A 21,079-nucleotide genomic window follows, 5' to 3' on the forward strand; every position below is an offset into this window, starting at 1 on the left:
CATAAACATAACACCAGTGACAAATTATAGCTCTCCACAAGATGAAAACTGGTAATACTATCAGGTTCGATGACACAAGAATCCTGGATAAAGACCAGTGGAGACCAAGAAAGATCAACGAAGCAGCAAAAACAATAAGACACCCCCACAACCTCAGAAATAGTAGTTTCAATATAAATAAAGCTCGGCAACCGCTCATATAAGGTACATTTTGCACCCCCAATAAAATCAGCACCTTCAAGAGTTTAAATGTGATTGGACAGATATCAAGCAATCCAGATCTAGAACCACTAGATAAAAACCAGAACATAGATCTATCACACAGCATCATTATAAAGAAAGACCACAGCAAGATGGCTGTCCTACACACAAATTTTGATGTAGCATATTTGGTTGGTTAATGCTTAATGTGATGTTTAGAAAAACAAACTTATACACGTGGGTTTTTTTTAGCTAAGCTATTACACATTAAGCATAAATTACTTTGAGATAGAAATGATTAGCAAGAATTATAATATGAAAACTGGTCACTTATGTATTTCCTGCACTTCTCAATCCTTTTATGAAAGGAATCAGTCAAAGGGTTTTTACTCTTTCACAAGACTAGTATTAACTTGCAGTTACTGTGTGTGTTCGAAAAGATTTCCTATCATGTCATATGACTGCTGCTCAGCACAAAGAACAGTAGAAAGAGACTACAGTTTTGGCTGTCCAGCAAAGGATAGTAGATCTGCTGTGTGCCAAAATGGTTTCTCCCTCCTATTGCTAACTACCAAATTACATGTACTGCTATGATTCCAGAATATACAGACTCCTTCTACTAACTTAGGTTTTGGATGACAATGGGAAAAAAAGAATTTTCATAGATCTCCATAGTTTAAGATCCAAGAAAATGCTTTCTTTTTTTCCCTACAGCTGGTACTTTCAATTTCAATGCAATTCTGACTACAACAACTTGATAAGCCAATGTTTTGGGTTTTTTCAGGTATATTAGTGAAAGGGGGAAGACAAAAAAATGGAATTGCGAGACTAATAGAAGCTACGAACTGCTAAGTAGAGTGTGAAGAGGAAAAAGCAAATGTGCAAAATAAATACTTCTGTGTTAAAGGAAGAAAATCCTGGAGAAGAACCACTATTGGCTGGCAGAATTACACATAAGAATAGAGTGGATAATGCACTGTTCACGGAAGTAAGTGATTATGAAAAAATTGAAGGGTGAACAAAGCCATGGGACCAGAAGGGATCCAGCCCAGGAAATTGAAGGAGCTCAGAGATGTTCCGGTGTGTCTTCTTAAAGATTTGTTCAATAAATCCTTAGAGATGAGAGAAGTTCAGGACTGAAGAAGAACAGATGTAGTCCCTCTTCACAAAAGTGGTCACAGATGAATCGGGAAATGACAGGCTGGTAAGCCTCACTTCGGTTATTGGAAAAATAATGGAAGCGCCAATAAAATCCGATTTAATTCTTTGACTGGGTGACCAGTAGTGCTGCCCGATTCACGATTCACTTCGGGTGAATTGATTCAAATCGGTGCAAAACAAAAAGAAAAAAAAATTAATTGGCTTCCCGATTCGCCTCCCCCCTCCCCCCCTAAAGCAGGAGCGGCAGCGCTGCTCTTGCTGGCCAGCCGCTGCCGCACCTGCTTTAGAGGGCGAGGGGGGAGGGTCAGTTGAGAAGTGCTGCTGTCGGCTTGCCCCCTCCCCCCCCGGCGTCCGGCTTCCACCCCCCTGGCCTCCCCGCACTGTTTACCTTCAAGGAACAGCCTGCAAACAAGATCGCGGTGCTAGCGATCCTTGTACTGCTTCAGAGCTGTTTCTGCCATCGCAGTCCCGCCCCTCCTCTGACGTCAGAGGAGGGGCGGGACCGCGACGGAGGAAACGGCTCCAAAGCCGTACAAAGATCGCTAGCACCGCGATCTTGTTTGCAGGCTGTTCCTCGAAGGTAAACAGTGCGGCAAGGCCAGGGGGAAGCCGGACCCCAGTGGGAGGCCAGGGGGAACACGCAGGCCTTCAGGGATGGGATGCAGGCCTTCAAGGGGGGGATAGGCAGGCCTGGTGTAGAAGTACACGGAGGGAGGGAAGGGGGGTTCAAAGAGATATGCATATGCTGGACTTTGGGGAGGAAGAAATGGGTCTGAAAATAGAGGAGAGAGATGATGGACAATGGGATTTAGGGAGGGAAGGAACAGAAAGGGAGAGAAGTTGGACACAAGAGATGGTGTGGAGGGGGGTTAGAGATAATGGATAGGAGGGTAGTTGGGAAAAGAAAGGGAGAAATGGTGGACCCTGGGGTGGTGGGGAAGGAGGGAGAGATGCTGGATGAAAGGATAGTTGAGAAAAGGTGGATCTGTGGAGTGAGATGAACAAAGGGAAAGATGCCAGACCTCCATGGGAGGGAAGGGAAATGGAAGGGGAGGACAGAGATAGAAGATGGATGGTTAGCAGGGAGAAAGAAGAAAGAAGGAGACCCTGGCAAGCAAGTTATCAGAAGGCAACCAGAGCCTGAGACCAACAAAATTTGAATAATGACCAGACAAAAGGTAGAAAAAATAATTTAATTTTCTGTTTTGTGATTACAATATATCAGATTTGAAATGTGTATCCTGCCAGAGCTGGTGTTAGACTGCAAACATGAGCTAGGATTTAACAGAGAGAGGAAAAGTCTTTTTTGTTTGTTTATTTTGTTTACACCACAGCGCCAGTGTGGTTAGGAGAAGGCAAAGGGGGTGAAGAGGCTATAAAATAAACTCACGAGGATGTTTGAAAAAAAAAAACAACAACAAAAAAAAACCCCAAACAAACACTCAATTGGGCAGGAAAATGGAATTGAAAAACCAATTCAATAGGCTGAAATCGAATCGAAATTTTTTTTCCTGAATCGGGCAGCACTAGTGACCAGAGAAATGGATATTTATTTAGATTTTAATTTATTGTATTTAGATTTCAGCAAAGCCTTTGACATGGTTCCTCATAAGAGGCTCTTGAATAAACCTGACGGGCTGAAGTTAGGACCCAAAGTGGTGATCTGGATTAGAAACTGGTTGCCAGGGGGTGATGGGGAATGGAATTCACTTGGGAGGAGCGGTAGTGGAGTGCCTCAAGGATTGTTGCTGGGGCCGATTCTGTTCAATATGTTGTGAGTGACATTGCCAAAGGATTAGAACAGGGGTAGGGGACAAGGGACACAATTCAGTTGGGTTTTCAGGATTTCCCCAATGAATATGCATGAGATCTATTTGCATACAATGGAGGCAGTGCTTGCAAAAAGATCTAATGCATATTGTGACAGGAAAATTCTGAAGCTAAGGAAATCCCTCACTTGAAGCAGGATAGGAAAGCAGTCCCTATCATTGAGCAGACAGGGAAGAAAAGAATTTCTTCCCTTCCATCCTATTCATCCTTTCATGAGTAAGATGTTAGTTCACAGAGAGTGCTCTAGGGTGGGGGTTCTTAACCTGGAGTTCTAGGGGGTACATGGATAGATTTCACGGGGTCCATGAGGGCCAGATAAAAATTAACATTAATATTCCTTATACAGCCCTGTACTGTTGATGTTTCTCACAGGTAACGAGAGAATAGATGTAATAGTAGTAGTAGATTTGTTTTAATTTGCAAAAGAGGATTATATTTCATAATTATACTGAGTGGCCATTACTTTTTTGCAAAAAAAGGAATGTTTTTTTAGATTGCTTAAAGTTTAATACTTTGAGTATGTCATATATGCATGAGACAATCAAATCTCGATAAATAAAAGCACATTATATTTTTTTTATTTATTTATTCATTGCATACAAAGTTGTTTTTATGCGAATATTCTGGGGAGAGGAGTCCATAGCTTTCATCAGATTATTAAAGAGGTCCATGACTCAAAAAAGGTTAAGAATCACTGCCCTAGGGATTAACTGCAATACCAGAAAACACTCAAGAGAGGGGGTGGAATAAGGATAATACCCCAACAGACAAAGCAGCAGGCTGTTTCTCTCAAGGCAGCCAATACACAAGAGCTCCAGACAATTAGAAAGGTAGCCTCACCTGGCAGGTCAATTGAACAGGAGCAGTGCTGAGAGACAGGGACTGCACAGAATAGACTGAGGAATGGAAAGCAGGCAAAGGCCAGTTCCACTGCCTAGGAATGCCAAACCAGAAGCCCTGAAGCCCAAAATAGCAAAGGACCAGGAACAGATTATAAGCTATCACTATCCTATAGAGATTCCAGAGGAATACCTGCCCGTCTAATCAGAGGGGGAGGAAGGAGCTTTTGAAGAAGTGGAGCCCATGGAATGACACCAAATAGAGTAAGTAAGGCACTGGTTTATGTTTGTAGTTATAAACTAAGAGAAGAGATGTCTGACGTGAAATAATGAAAATGCTAGAGTGATATTTAAGGATTCAGAGTGTGGAAAATTTAAGCAAGGAAATAGAATTGTAGAACTCAGCCCTAACAAGCTCAGAGCAGTATACCTCCGAGGTAGGGGGAAAGGATTTAAACTTTTTTTCCAAGATACTGGCTCACCCAGAAGCTGAAGTAAAGAAGCCAGAAAACCCGAGTACCTTGCAAGCTAACCCCTACTGAGTAGGTTAAGAAAGACAAGGCATCCCCAAGTCAGACTGTGTGGCAAAAGGGGAAGTTCAAATACAAGCCTATTGTTTCTGTGAGAATTGTAGGAATCCTGATATATTTCAACCCTTTAAATGGGGGAACTTTGGTAGGGATTAGAGCCATCTATAATTTGGGGTGGATAGGTTCCCTTCCCCACTGAGCTTAGGCCAATAAAGATAGCTCAGTGGCGGGTTTATAAAAGTAGGCTGGAGAACAATATTAGAATGAAAAGGTTGAGAAGTATTAAAGTACATAAGAGCTCAGAGATTGAAGCCAAAGAGACATGCAATGAAGGGGACCCAATGGGCTGACCCAATGACTCGCTGGCCTGAGGAGCATGAGCTCTAGAGACTAATGGACCTTAGAAGCAATTTGCAAGGGAGACTTGCCAAACAGTGACAACTGTTTTGAATATTTGATTTTTGGGCCAAAGGACACTGTGAATTATTTTGCTGTTTTGATTGAGAAGCATATTTTGCTCAAAGCATAATGTACACAGTTTTGCAACGAGATGGGGCACTACCCATCAGGTCAAGTAGCTGAACTTGACAATGGGTTGGCCTAGGAGTATGGACTTGACTCAAAGTTGGCCTAGGAGTATGGCAACTCCTAGACCAATCCATGTTTTGCTCAGCCTGGTGCCTGCATCGATGGCGATGTGAGCCTTACCAACCAACAATATTCATAGGGTAAATCCTGAAAACCCAACTGGATTGTAGCTCTCATTTCCCACCCCTGGGTTAGAAGGTTAAGATTTGTCTTTTTGCAGATGATACCAAGATCTGAAACAGAATGGACACCCCAAAGGGAGTAAAATATATGATTTCGTTTTCTTTTTTAGCACACTAATGAGGGGAGGGAGTTGGAAATAATGTTACTTATTATGTTATACTATGATATATAATATGTGTATATTTTTATTAAAAATATGATGAAGGGAGGGTGGTAGGGGGGTTATTGATTTTTCTAGAAGTCTATGTGGCAGATATCAAAGTGCTATTCTGGAATAATTTGTTTGTAATATACTCTTTTGTGCACTTGTTGTTTAATTTGAAAATGATTAAAGAATTATTTAAAAAATAAAATCATGAAAAAGGATCTGCAAAAGTTAAAAGAATGGCCTTATGTCCATCAGCTAAAATTCAATGCAAAGAAGAGCAGAGTGATGCATTTTGGGAGTAGAAATGCGAGGGAGCCATATGTGGTGGGAGATGAGAGGCTGATATGCACAGATGAGGAGAAGAACTTTGGGGTGATGGTGTCTGAGGATCTGAAGGCAACGAAACAGTGTGATAAGGCAGTGGCTGTAACCAGAAGGATACTAGGCTATATAGAAAGAGGAGTAACCAGCAGAAGGGAGTTGTTGAAGCCCCTGTACGTATCGTTGGTAAGGCTACAGTTGGGGAGTATTGTGTTCAGTTTTGGAGGCCATATCAGGCGAAAGATATAAGACAGACTTGAAGCAGTTCAGAAGTAAGTGTCAAAAATGATAGGGGGTTTACACCAAAAGAAGTATAAGAGACTGGAATATGTATACTCTGGAGGAAAGGAAGGACAGGGGAGATACGAGACAGATTTGTAAATACTTGAAAGATATCAATATAGAACCAAATCTTTTCCAGAGAAGGATAAATGGTAAAACTAGAGGTTTAGAAGTAATGTTAGGAAATTCTTTCTCACAGAGAAGGTAGTTGATGCCTAGAATGCTCTCCCGAGGGAGGTAGTAGAAAAGAAAACATTGATGGAATTCAAAAAGCATGGAATAAACACAGAGGATCTCCAATTAGAAAATGAATGGTATAAACTGAAGAACTGAGGCTGGTACTAGGGCAGGGGTCTCAAAGTCCCTCCTTGAGGGCCGCAATTTAGTTGGGTTTTCAGGATTTCCCCAATGAATATGCATTGAAAGCAGTGCATGCACATAGATCTCATGCATATTCATTGGTGAAATCCTGAAAACCCGACTGGATTGCGGCCCTCAAGGAGGGACTTTGAGATCCCTGTACTAGGGGAGACTTACAACGGTCTCTGTCCCGTACATGGCAATTCGGCGCAGGATAGGCTAGGGAAGGCATCGATGGGAACCCCAGTAACTTGGAACATGAGGACATTGTTGAGCAGACTTTACGGTATGTATCCCACAGGTGAGATGGTTGGATAGGATGGAGTGAGCTTCGATGGCAACTCCAGTAGTTGGAACCTAAGGACAGTACCGGATGGACTTTACAGTGTATGGCCCAGAAATATCAAAGAAAAATACATTTAATCATGAATTTATAAGGCATGTAACTAATAGAAGATTGGATGAACATTTCAGGTCTCTTTATCCGCTGTCATTTACTATGTTTTTTTGTCTCAAAATTACCATGAGCAATGCAACCTCTTAGAAATGACATTTAGAAGCATTATGTAGTGTGCACACTAGAGTGATTCATAGCTTGGTCTGTGTGTAGAAAAGTCACTGGGCCCCACCCATGTAGTAAAATAGGTCAGCATTTCTAAACAGTACACAATTAATCACCTCCTTTCTGGATCCCAGTGAATTGGTTTTACTTGATTCATGTTAAATTCCTTCCTATCTCAAGTTTATTTTAATAATATTCTTCTTAATCTGAAACCCAAAATATTTCCATTACAGTACTTAAGTATCCTAAAAAAAGAGATGCTTTTTTAATGTAAAATGGCAAATTTCAAACAAACACAGCTGACGATAACACTACTACTTTTTCATATTTGGCAGCTAGATGGTGGAAAAAAAGAAGCATCCTTTCTTATAATGTATTTCTTTTGAGCAGGGATTGTCTCTTACATGTTTGATGTATAGCATTGCATATGTCTGGCTGCACTATAGAAATGTATGTAGTAGTAGTATGGAAAGTCCTGGATCGGTCAAGGAATGTTGGTACTCTTGGGGTTTTGGCCCGGTACTAGTAACCTGGATTGGCCACCGTGAGAACAGGCTGATGGACCTTTGGTATGACCCAGTAAGGCTATTCTTATGTTCTTATTTCGAAAAGCCCTTAAGATCTCCTTATTTGAAAGATATGGATAGATGCCAGTTGATTTAGGGGTATAGGGCTAGTTTCACTAAGCCCACCGATCATGTTTGCAATCATATACCGACCTGATTTTCCTCCAACCTGATTCACTAACCTCTGTGCCGATCATCCTCCGATCTGATTTTGCAAATGAGGGGGGACGGCATGCAGTGATTCACTTTAAAAAACAAACAAACGAGGAACACCGACTTGGCTGGCTGATCCCAAAACAAGTGACTGCCGACTCTCCTGTTCCATGTTGCCCTGAAATCCCAGCCAACTTCCACCAGCCCTGCTCTTTGCCCCGAGTAAAGCATCTCCTGCTCTTTGCTGCAATTCTCCTTCTATAAGGAACTCTCACGTCAAAAGTGAACTCTCAGGCCTTGAGCATGCGCACATGCTCAAGGCCCAGCACAGGAGGCAGATCTTCAGGCACCGGCACCAACGCACAAGACATGCTGGTGCAGGTGCCGGTGCCGAGGCTACACCAAAGTAAGAAGAGGGTTCGGGTGGGTTGGGGGGACCTCAGGTCGTGGCGGGGGGGGGTGCCCGATGGCAGCGGGGAGTGCCAGTTCATGGGGGGAGGAACCTATCAAAGCGAGTTTCCATTATTTCCTATGGGGAAACTCGCTTTGATAAACGAGCATTTTGGATTACGAGCATGCTCCTGGAACAGATTATGCTTGTAATCCAAGGTACCACTGTATTATTTTCTATTAAATAAGCCTACAGTAACTTTTAAAACACCCCCTCCCCCCATTTGCAAATAACCTTTCAACAGAAAATAGTATCTATAGTAAGATAGTCAATGGCCCCCAGATCTTTTAAAATTTATTGTAATTCCCATTTTGAATAGCAATTATGCTTTCCATTTTATAAATGTGATACAATAAATTCCACCAAAAGTTATAATTTAATTTACTGCAGTTTTTCCAATTACTGAATGGCGACTCCTGTCATAATAAATAAGAGTTTATTGTTGTTTAATGAAATCTGACTCTTTGTTCTCATTGACATACCGAATAAAATCGTGTCATATGATAGTGCTACATGATTCTCTAATAAACAATTAATTTGGGACCAAATTGATTTCCAAAAGGCCATGATAAAGGGACAATAGAATAATAAATGATCTAGAGTCCCTACTTCAAGTTTACAGTGTCAGCATCTATTAGACTTAGAGCTGTCTAACTTTTGTAATCGAACTGGGGTCCAAAATGCTCTATGCAACAAAAAGAACCAAGTTTGTCTCATAGATTCCGACACTGTACACCTCATCCTCCAAGACCAAATTTGTGGCCATTGAGACGTAGAAATTTGATGCTTAATCTCAATGCTCCAAATATCTCTGAGGCTCATGAGTAAAAAAAAAAAGTAAATAAATAAATAAAAAAGCACGGATATCAAATGAATGCAGACAGTCTACAGGCAAAGAAGATGATCTGCGCATGGGTCAGGATCACTCTCAAGCGATCCGTATGGTCGATGGGGGGTGTTCTTCCAATCGCCCCCATTTGAATACAGACTCGTTGTGAATCAGTTGGCCTGCCTCGGACCGGACATGGATCGGAGTGAGTCGGGAAGGTTAGTGAATCTAGCCCATAGATTTTCTATGTGATTTTTAAAAAACATTTCCTTTTATGACTAATGTGTTTTCTTTAAATTTTGTAATTCCTGGTTATGACTAATCTTTTTGGGATTATTGTAAATCACATTAAACTTCTATTTAGGGAGTATTAGTGATTCAAAACTTGATCATGCATCTTGATGGCAATGATAATATACTGAAAAACAATGTATATGGATCATGTTGATTGTACATTTCAGTCCAGTAGACAAGGCAGATTTATCCAGTTTTATTTCTGAACAAAATGTAACTCACACAGGTAGCAAAGAGCAATGACTTCTGTTCCTGTCTCAAGAACCCAACAACATTAGGCTACTTGAAAACAAAGAAACTGGGATCCAAGATGGCCGCAGGCTTGTTTGACTGAGCAGCACGCCTTGGGCGTTTGTTGGTTTCTACTCTAGAACTTTTCGCGGTAGTGGGAATTTTTCTTTTCTCTTACCTGACATGCCTAAGTGACGTGGTCAGAGCACTGCAGCTGCATCGCAGCGCACCGGGGGAGTCGTTATGGCCACAATAGAGGATCTCCTAAGGCAGATGCAGAACGTCACAGATGCATCAGTGAGCAGCCTGCAGAAGTGACACGGATGAATGGGACCGCTGTAGCCTTCCATGGAACAGATATGACTCTCAGCCCCGACATTTGACCTCCACCCCGTAGCCCCATATTACGAGCTCTCCAAGAACTGAGGAAACCCCGGAGGTAGGGTTGTTCCTGTCCCCTGAGGCAAGTTTACTAACACTGGGAAGCTCGGAAGGAGAAGCACTTCTTCAGGAGAGCCCAGCCAAGCCACCGGAAGTGGTTTCATCAGCGGGAGTAGGAGAACTCCAGTTGGAAGAGGGGAAAGAGGTTTTCTTAACTGGTGAGCACTTTTACACTTGTCAGCAACATACCATTCTCAAACATACCTGCTCTCCCCTCTCTCCCCCCAATAATGGTCCCCCCTACCTCCTACCCTTACCCCCTCCCCCCTCCTTAGTCCACTTGAATTTCACGGTACTGTGATACATATAAACTTTATCATATCGTAATTTTTCGCTGTATTTTCTGAAACATGCGGCTTATTCCAAACAGGTCCTCTCGGACATTACCTACCAAACTGTTTATCTTATACTCTTGCTCAGCAAATTGTATTTCTATATTCTTGCTTTCTTGAAGTCTCTGCTCTCAGTATTTCCTCTGAATATCTGCATATTGTAATTCGCTGAATGTCCAGCTCTCTTGATTGTAAACCGTCTAGAAGTTGCAAGATTGTGGCGGTATAGAAGAATAAAGTTATTATTATTCTTACTAAACCCTCCGAAGTTACTCTAGAGGCACTCTGGGATTTGTTGACTAATTTTGGTAAAGCCATTAATCCACACTTCCAGAATATAGAAGGAAAACTGATTGAACATACAAAGCAATTGAAAGATGTGAAAACGGAACATATTGGCTCTAAATCCAGCATTCAGAAGGTTGAACAAGATTTAACTTTTTTAAAACAGATCCAAGAGACAATAATTAAGGACAATGTTAATCTTAAGAGGAAAGTTGGATTATTGGAGAATGCTTCACGGAGTAATAACCTAAGGTTAAATTAACTTCCCTAGGGTCACTTTGGGATTCTAAGGGAAACGATTAAAAGATACTTTCAGGAAATCTTGGGAATCTCAGATAAACTTTTACCTCCACTCTCTCAGGTCTATTATTTGCCTTCTAATAATCAAGGTCAACAGCAAATATCTAGTAATCAAGAAGCAATGGATGTCTCGGCTCTTCTTGTGACATCAGATAAAGAAACTGCGACCCCCTGCATCATTGATAATAGCTGTAGCCCTTCAACCAGACAAGGCATGGATTTTGAGCTTACTCTTCAAGAACAAGCAGAAAGGATTTCTTGGATATAAAATATAGGTGTTTCCTGATATATCACGCGAGATGCAGAAGCGTAGGCGTGAATTTCTTTTGCTTAAGCCAGGAGTTTTAGCTTTGGGGGCCACTTTTTACTTGCGACATCCCTGCAAGTGCACTGTACATCACCAATTGAATAAGTATGTCTTTTTTGAACCATTTCACTTTCCCGGCTAGATAAAGAAAAATCTTAAGCTCATTAGTATGCTATACACTTCTCCCTCTATATTCGCAGGGGATGTGGGCAGAACATAGCATTGAATACCAAAAAAAACCGCAAATAACTTTTTGCATGTTATTTGCAGTTTTTCGGTAAAATAGACCTGAAAAAGATAATAAACCATGAATAACCTGACCTGCGATTTGCTCTGTACAACGCCAGGAGCAGCGATTTCTTCCATGAACCAATGGGAGCAGCAATTTCCAATGTGAAATGCCGGGGTCAGTGATGAAAATTAGGGGGCGGAGTCAAAAAAAAAAAAAAAAGGCGAATCCGCAGATACGGAAACCGTGGATACGGAGGGAGAAGTATACATTTTGCTCTCAGTTACAAGCTTTCAATCTTTATTGTATTTTCTTATTTTCTCGCTAATTGTTTAACCTTGGATCCAATTTGAGGACTTGAATAAAACTGAACCTGTATAATTAATTTCTTATTATTTTTGATTGTTAAACAACCAATTTTATTGGAATGTTGGAGAATGTTCTAGGTTAAATTTATTTCTTTACAAGTTAAATATTTGATAAATAAGTTAAAACTTATAAATAATAATTAAAAAACAAACAAACCTGTGTTTTCTGAAAAACACACTACTAACTTATCAAGTGGTATTTAAAATATACTTTACAATTAGTCTGTACAAACACCAGCAGAATGTGTATTTTCTGACAGCATAAAGTCTCTCTTCTGATGTCCATGATTTCCTTCTACATCATAAATCAGATTTCTTTTTGTTTAATTTGAAAAGTCATTTCCCTCACTTTGGGGGCATATGACCAGTGCAGGGGTGTCCAACCTGAGACCCCATGAAGTATTTTGTGCAGCCCCGGTCGAGGGCGATGCAGTGTTTTTCTCTGCTGCTCCTAGGTGTTTACCGCCTTGCTGGCTCCCTCCTCTGTCTTGCTGCAGCGTTTGCGCGGCCACAGAAACTTTTTTTTCAGCCAATGTGGCCCAGGGAAGCCAAAAGGTTGGACACCCTGAGTTAGTGCATTATTATTTCAATCACAATGAAATTTGATACTATGTATCCTGCAATCCCTGTTAATGAGGAAGTTTCACCAGAGGATATAGACATACTGTATTTGTTGTGGTTTATGTAGTTTAGTTTGTTCTTGTACTTATCAAAAGTCAATAGCTCCTTATTGGAGAGTTTAATTTTTCTATACATGTGTTTTAATAAAAGAGAAATAAAAATAAAAAGATTTAAAAATAAAAAAGGAGAAATGGTCTGCCCAAAAGGATTTTCACTGTAGTAAAGTGGCGACTATGGAAATGAAATAGATGCTCAAGAATTCTTTGGGGAAGCTCATCATTCACCTAAAACCAAACATGGATGGGCGAGAAAAAAAAAGAAATGTATACATACTGAGAAATGAAGCACGCTTAACATGTACTGTCAGGGTGAGACGTTTAAACACCTTATGATCAATTAATTGGTATATTTAAAAGAAAAACATGCAATCAATTCCTTCAGAAGATTAGCAAAATATTCATTTTTTGTCAAACCTCATAAAAACCCTCAACTTGCTCCTTTACAGCAAAGCAAATAGTTTGGAAGTCTGTGCCTAGGCTGTCTAAATTCCAAAAGCCTCTATCTACCCATTTAGTATCCAAATCACATAGGAAATTAAATGTCAATAATATGCAGTTTTACATTACAGGCAGCCATTGCCACAATCACAGCTATATAATTTGGGTTCTGCAACTTTCTCCTGATCTTTTGTACCTCCTTCTCATGGAAAGATGCTTAAACTGTCATTTATAGCTATCTAGGAATTTCCTCTTTGTCTCCTCCCTTTTGATATAGCCTCTGCAGCAGAGTCACACAGTGCAGTTCCTTCCAGAATTCAGTGTGTCTATGTACCAAGTCTGATTAGGAGATGTTGCTTATCTGTACAAATGCCTTCCATAAAAAATTCAATTTGGACTCAATCCGTATAACAAAATCAGGACAAGTTGCAGTCTCCAGATCTTGATTATTTGTCTTCCTTCTAAACTGGAAGAAACTTAAGATTGCAACTCAAAGGCTGTCCATTTAGATGAATGCTTTTGGACATTCACCGATGTTCAATCAGTAGTATTTTCTAGTCAGGGCAACTGCACGGTTTGTTGGTGTGGTGCAAACAAACTTGCAAAAAAAAAAAAAAAAAAAATCTCAATTCCACCATTTTAAACATCACCAGACAAACCGAGAAGGCTAAAGTCAGATTACAAGTCCACAAACAAAGAAGGGAAGAGTTCTTAATATTTATTCCCCTAGAACAGAGTTCAACAAATCCCAGGTACCAGCTTGCTGTGGCAATTATAAATTTTCTTCCGGCCCCTGGGATTTCTGTGATTCTCTAAACTAAAAGGAATTTTTTTGTTGCTGTAATCAGTGCTGGAGTACAAATTTCTTCCTCCTTGTACTATGTAGCTCTACACAAGAATTCTTGTGTTGTGAAGTCTCACAAGGCTAGCAAGAGTTCCTGCACCATGCAGCTCACACTGACTGGCTTGCAGGGGAGGGAGAGAGAGAGAGACTTGGGAGAGGGCGACTAGCTTGCAGAGGTGAAAACAAAACTGTGGGACTGACTGGCTAGATGGGGGAGAGGGGAATGCAGGTGGCCAACTGGTTTGCAGGGGAGTGGAGAGCAGCTGGGAGTTTGACTAGCTTATTGAGTGAAGAGGGACGGTCAATTCATTTCTTGGGGTGATGAAGACTGGCATTGGCTTGCAAGATTACGAGGGCTAGTTGGGATAGGGGCTGGAATGAAGTGATTAAAGGAGGAAGGGAGACTAGGTGACAACAGAGTAGGAGGAAGAAGATGAGACTAGATGACAGAGATGGTGGGGACTGAAGAGGGCCCGCATGAGACTATGCAACAACAGGTTCAGTAGCAGTGTATTTCTACCAGGGCACAGCTAATAAGATTAATGAAGGGATTTTGAAATTCAGAGGAACCTCATACCCTATTAATTCTACTATTAAAATTTTGGGGATTTACTTGGATTCATCCATGGGTACTCAGACAGATGCTATAGTCCGCAAAAGCTTCTATATGTTGTGGAAACTACGAAGTTAGATCTTATTTTGATACTAATTCCTTTATGGTTTTAGTACAATCTTTGATTTTGAGTATTTTAGATTACTGTAATATTATTTACTTAGCAGATTATTAAAAAAACAACTTTAATAGATTAGTATCATTCAAAATATAACTATTCTTCAAATTATAAAATTAAACGAAGACAGACTGTTTCACTGTATTAATGAAGCAAGAGTTCTATTCAAATTTGGATGTATCTGTTATAAGGTCTAGCTCCAGATTATCTTGTTGACCATTTCATGTTTGTAGACCCTAGACCAGTGGTTCCCAATCCTGTCCTGGAGGACCACCAGCCAGTCAGGTTTTTGGGATAGCCTTAATGAATATGCATGAGAGAGATTTGCATATAGTGGAGGTGACAGGCATGCAAATCTGCCCCTTGCATATTCATTAGGGCTGTCCTGAAAACCTGACTGGCTGGTGGTCTTCCAGGACAGGGTTGGGAACCACTGCCCTAGACATTTACTACAAAATTTTACTTTGTTTTGTTTTCCATCTGTAAAAGGCAGTTCACATAAAAGATATTTTCACAGGATTATTGTCTTTTCGGGCTGCGACATGGGATTGGAACCCCCCCCCCTTTATGAAGCCACTTTAGGGATTCTTTATTAAAATCACCAGCTACGGTGGTAAAAGCTCCAATGCTCACAGGAATTCTGGCAATAAAAAACCCTAACATGGCTTCATAAAAGGGGGGGTTAGTATTTTGATAACCAATTCTATTTCAAACCAACATTTTAGGAAGACTTTTCTGTTTAAAACGTTTTGTCAGCTTAAGTTTGTGGTATATAAATAAACTTTTATGTTATGTTATTTAACACATCTTGGACATGGAATAGGAAAGTCAGCTTTTATAAAATCTGATTCTAAAGGAACTGTGAAAGACCTCAAAGATCTCTGCCCTCCCTCCACCAACTTCAGTGAACACTGGTGGGGCGGGAGGGGAACTCAGTTTCTGTTCCTAGGTCCTAAAGAAATCTGCCAAGGTCTACCATACAAGCATGGAAAACGAAAACCACATATGGAATTATTACAGTGTGCAGGAATACATTTTTTACAAGCTTTATTAGCTTCTCAAAGTGCTGCAACTTGACTAACAGGTTAGGATTCAAACATTTATGCGCTACATCAATTAAACAGTAACTCCCAATGCACAAGACAAATACTAGCAAGTCATGCTCTGTCTTAAGGGATTATGGATAGTTAAAGAAAACTGTTTTCTAAAACTTGAGGATTTTTGAAAAATATTCTGGGAATAAAAAGCAGAAGTTAGCTTACATACATATTCAGGGTAATGTTAGCGTTATTTCTATGGGTTTCAGTGCTCCATGCCCCATTTTTTCAGATCGCTTTACTGAACCTTCTTTATAGTTTATAATACATAATTTTACATGGGTACACAAACCAATTATTCAAAACAAAGAAAAATCCAAAACAATGCACATGACTTACCATCTATATCCTCATCGTGAATGTTTAGATAGAGATATTCAAGACCTCGTCCTTTCTTATTGTGATCTGCTCCCTGCAGTTTTGCCATAAGTGTTGTTTTACCTGAGCCATCTTCACCTACAAGTACAAAAGTGATAGGGATGCAATTAATATTAATCATTTAACAAAGAGAAATTCCCAATCTAGATAAAAATGATAAATGCACTGTATAGGTCCAAATTAAGGGCTCCTTTTACGAAGCCGCGTTAGCGGTTTAATGTGCGTAATAGCGCACGCTAATTTGCCGGCCGCGCTAGCCGCTACCGCCTCCTCTTGAGCAGGTGGTAGTTTTTCAGCTAGCGCAGGGGTTAGCGCACGCTAAAAATGTGCGTGCGATAAAGTCGCTAATGCGGCTTTGTAAAAGGTGCCCTAAGTATCAGCCCCCAAACAACAGTATTGAAAGATCCTCTAAAACTGTAGGGACCAAAGAGAATACAACTCATAAGACCTGGGAGCAGCTGTTCCCCTAACTTCACACTTTTACATAAATGTAAAAATAAAGAACAGTTAATAATAATAATAATAACTTTATTCTTCTATACCGCCACAATTGAATGACTTCTAGGCGGTTCACATCAGGTTAATCATATACATACACATCACAATAAAAAAAATATTTTTATTCCATTTGTTTCCTACAGTATGATGGCTGAATGGATTACAGAATGTTCAGATAATACACATATTTAAGTATTTCCAGCAAATACCAAGGCCTGGATTCTATAAACGGCGTCCCAATTGTAGGCAGCCAACTGCTGCATAATCAGCCAATCAGGACACACGTTTCCCTCCAAAAAATAAAATAAAACAACTTAGAGGCAGGCCGCATACATTGAAGGCACCTCTGGGATCCTAGGGAGTTGAGGTGCGCAATCCACCTAAGCTCACGTAAAGCTAGGCATGGGCATGGTTTGACCCAGAGGTAGTCTTAGGCGGACCTAGGCGGCCGTATGCATCTCCCTAGGACAGCAAAATGGCCTACATTGTAAAGCAGATGCGGCTGCTGAGCTTACTGCGGTAAGATTAGCGAGCGGCCGGCCGCCCCCCCCCCCCCCCGGCGAACAATCGCGGCAAGAGGGATGCCCAGTCTCTCCTGATAGACCCTTCCCCCGGTAGATAACACAGCAAGAGGGATGTCCAAACCCTCCTGCCAGAACACCAACCCCAGGACCCTCCCTCTAATCTCTGTTGTTAGCCAGCCGGCCCATCTCTGCTGCAATGGCAGGCCTGCCCCTTCTCGGTGCATCATGGAATGCACCAGGGAGGGTCCTAAGGGCCTGATTAGCCCAGGAACTTAAGGCCCCTCCTGTAGGAGGTGCTTTAGGCACCTGGGCCAACCAGTATGTTAGGCCCATCTGCCAGTGCATTCTGGGATGCACTGGGAGTGGCCTAAGATTCTGACTGGCCAGATCCCATGGGAAGGGCCTAGGCAGCTTCTGAAATCAGGCATCCTATACAGAATCCGGGCCAAAGTGTCCACAAGAGTTGAAAGTTCGTCAAACATCTAAAAAACAAAGTTAGAAACTTTTCCCAATGCACTAACCAACTGATATCCTGAATAAGACTTTCACCATCTTTTATGCAAAATAAATTAAATTAGGTCATTTCTAGCAAAACATGAGCAATTCTTACACAACCCATATCATCATATCTGGCTATTGTTTACCAATCTTCTAAAGATACTTTCCAGGGGCATTACGTTATGAACTTAAAAGCAAAAGAAAAAATTATTTGAAGTGTGATGAATATTACATGTAGATATCTGGAAAGCCATTAACTTATGGTTAAAAAGGCTGAAACATAAAATGACTTTGTGACTCAGGGCATATTATTAGTTTCATATTAGCTTCCCCAGGCATTTCTGTTTAAGCATTCATTGTTCCACTGAATAAAACCCTTACATTTTAACAAATAAATTCTTTTTTTTGTTCATACCATAATGTTCCCTGAAGGTATCAGTTTGAAAGCATTATGAATCAGTAGAACAGCTTACCTGCAATATTATAGACATTTTGCTCTCTCTGTCACTGAAATACATGGACTCTTGCATAGTAGAATATAAAATCAGTGCTATATATTTATGTCTAGTGTTTCAAGACTTAAATATAGAACAATTTCTGGCAAAACACAAAAGTTTTAGGTGAAGAATAACAAATTCTTATTCCAGACCTTATACTGATCAGTCTTTAGTGCGCCAGTTGTTCATCTGACATGTAAGCATTTGCTAAAACATTTCCTCATTTCTTTCTAGAATCTCAGTATTGCTTCTTATTTATTTTTGCTCATGATCTGAACAGAGAAGGGCCTAAAATGTTTAATTGTATGGAATCGCATATATCTATCGTGTTCCCCCCCCCCCCCCAATAAGACACTGTCATTCATTTGGGGCCCAAAATAGGCACTAGGTCTTATTTTTGGGTAGGGCTTATTTTTTTCATGTACATGATCATCTCTCCCTTCCTCTCCTTCACCTCAATTCTTCCTCTTTGCTTTCCCCCACATGTACAACATCTTTCCTCCCCTCTCACCCATCCACTTGTGCTTTCCCTCTGCATCATCTTTCTATACCATCACAAGTACACAGAAGGCCCCAGTGAGAAGGCCCCGAAGCAGCATGCGAGTGCTGCTGGCCCAACACTCCTCTGCAGCAAGGTATTTATGGTCGCAGTCGGCGGGGATCGGTTGGGAGGGAAGGATGGAGAGTCAGCGGGGGTTTGGCTGCATGCCAGGGGAAGTGCGGCTGCCTACGACCAGGGCTTATTTTCAGGGAAACACGGTAGCAATGGTAGACAGTAAAAACATTACTAGTTGTAAATTACTGAGCATGCAACATCATGCTTTAATCTTAAAATGAAATTAATGCTTGCGATGCAAGGTACAGCAACCTATATACAATCTGAAAAAAATTAAATTTAAATATCACTTCCCTATTTCTGCAAACTTTACAAAAGAAGGAAGCCCAAACAATCATCTACACATCTGATTCAGCTTTACACCATATTAGAGTACCACTTTGCAATAAGTCCTATAATGCCACATAGCAAGAAATTAAATTTAGGCCAGAATGCCCCACAGTACACTTACCAAAAACCAGGATATTTTTTCCTGTGGGTAATTTAGATTGGGATCGTGTGGAAACTTCACTCAGGATTGAGGACCTACAACAATAAAAAATTAGTCAATTGGCACTCCCTCTGGCACATAAACTCCCCCTCCCCATCAAAACCCCCCACAAGTCTTCAATGTTCCCCATTCTTACCTACTTTATTAAGAAGCATCAACAGCATCTAGCATCTAAACATCTCAACAAATTGCAGCCAGCCCTGCCCATAATCATCACCACCAAGCAATGGGCGCTTACTTATGCTTGGCCAAAGAGAACATCATCTCTGACCTAGACAACCGCCACCCACCCCAGACCTCCAGTCCAATTCTGCAGTGACTTATTTCCCTCTTGTCACTCACTCTTCTCATCCATAACAGAAGCTAGCATCAGGATAAGCTCAAAATAACATTCAAAACTACATCTAGGCACATAAAGAGCGTCAAATCTATAGAATGGCTTCTAAAAGAGGAGGGAACAAAACCAGTTACTAAGAGGCACCAAGGGGCCCTTACAAGTGATAACAGTGATCTACAACACTGCACCAGAACTGAAGTTAAAACAACGAGATGGATTTTTAAAAGAGCAGCCAAGAGGCGATTTTGAGCCATTCTGCATTTCTAACATCCCCATCTTGGTATATTATGGGACCTGTAAGAGTGATTTCAATGGGTAGAATCAGGGACTACAAATACCACCGTGTTTGGGATACAAGTTCAACACCAGGCCTGGCCACACAAATCTTCCTCCGGCCACGGAAGCCCCCTTTACAGTCCCGCTGCTCCGCTCTCCTGTTCTACGGGCTGACGCTGCCCGGGCCGGGGATGCTATTAATAAGCACTTTGCAGCGGCGCTGCAGCCTCCGCCCGGCTCCGAGAAAGTGTCCGGCGCGGATGGGCTACAACCCCCTAGCGCCGACTCACCACAGACTCTGCCCTTCCTCCTCCTCGTTGCTGAGCTCCAGCGACTCCCCGGCTCCGTCCCCGCCCGACAGCCTCTTCTCCACCACGGGAGCCATTTTGCCACTGCAGCCACAAAGAATGACATCACCGGGGGCGGCCTGAGGACCCCTCGCCCGCAGGACCACAAATACGCGTCCCGGACGCTCGGCTCCCACCTTCCCGAGGTCCGCACGACGGAGGCGGGCCACACGGGCAGCCGCCAGACCGTTTTTCTTCGGTTGACGGGGGACGCAATTGTCCACTTTCCGCTCAGGCACTTGGCAGGGCAGCCCCAGCCGGCCGCCTCCAGTGTTTTGGCGGCCGGGTGCGCCGGTCGCGAGGAGCCGCCCAAGGCCTGCTGGGGGAGCGAGAAACGCCACCTACAGGTGAAAGACTCTAAGGGCGGGTCTCAGGCGTTTTATCTGCTTTCCCAGCCTGATTTACTAATCTCTCTTATTGTCCTACAGCTATATTGGGAGTTTAAACAATAAAAGCATCAAAATCACTAATACGCAACCACACGATTCTTTCAGATACTAAGGTCTGGTTTTATGCAAATCGCCGGGCTTTGACACGCGACCAACAAACAGCTGTATTTCTTTAAATTCAAAGGTGGCTAGTACAAACTGTAAACTCGCCACGAACGTTATTAGATCATCAGTATAAGTTAATATGTCCGATGGACCACAGTAGGTGCTCGATGCTGTGGAAATGAACCTATGAATACTATTTTTTTCCAGCATGGGAAAACCTCCCCCCCCCCCCAACGAAAGCTTAAATTAGATTACTGAAACAAAGTTGTGTTTTATTGTAATCCGTTTAGGCATTCAGCGGAGAAGAAATAAAAAATCAAAAACAACATCCACACCATCACGGTACAGCGGTATATAAGAAATAAAATTATTATTATTATTATTATTATTGTTAGTACATTTATAAAATGTATATGCTCCTCTTAAGAAGGGTTTGCTACATATTTAGTAATGAACAAAAGGATGCTATATATTTGCTCAGGATTGCAATGTACAGTGGAATAGTGGAGAAAAAAAATGAGAACAATTTATGCCATTCTGACA

At 41.5% G+C, this 21,079-nt stretch overlaps 1 protein-coding gene across 1 annotated transcript in view; it reads right to left on the bottom strand.

Moving 5' to 3' along the window:
• The window catches only part of DYNC1LI2 (dynein cytoplasmic 1 light intermediate chain 2), a 125,249-nt gene extending 104,862 nt beyond the window's left edge, over nucleotides 1–20,387 (bottom strand). Inside the window, exons 1-3 of the mRNA XM_033941511.1 lie at nucleotides 19,986–20,387; nucleotides 19,044–19,117; nucleotides 15,921–16,037 (exon numbers count right to left, since the gene is read on the bottom strand). Coding sequence (XP_033797402.1) covers nucleotides 15,921–16,037; nucleotides 19,044–19,117; nucleotides 19,986–20,080 — 286 coding nt within the window. The 5' untranslated portion in view covers nucleotides 20,081–20,387. The remainder of the gene's footprint in view (nucleotides 1–15,920; nucleotides 16,038–19,043; nucleotides 19,118–19,985) is intronic.
• Between the last annotated feature and the right edge of the window lie 692 nt (nucleotides 20,388–21,079).

Source organism: Geotrypetes seraphini, chromosome 4 (genome assembly GCF_902459505.1).
Source record: "Geotrypetes seraphini chromosome 4, aGeoSer1.1, whole genome shotgun sequence".
Taxonomy (NCBI): domain Eukaryota; kingdom Metazoa; phylum Chordata; class Amphibia; order Gymnophiona; family Dermophiidae; genus Geotrypetes; species Geotrypetes seraphini.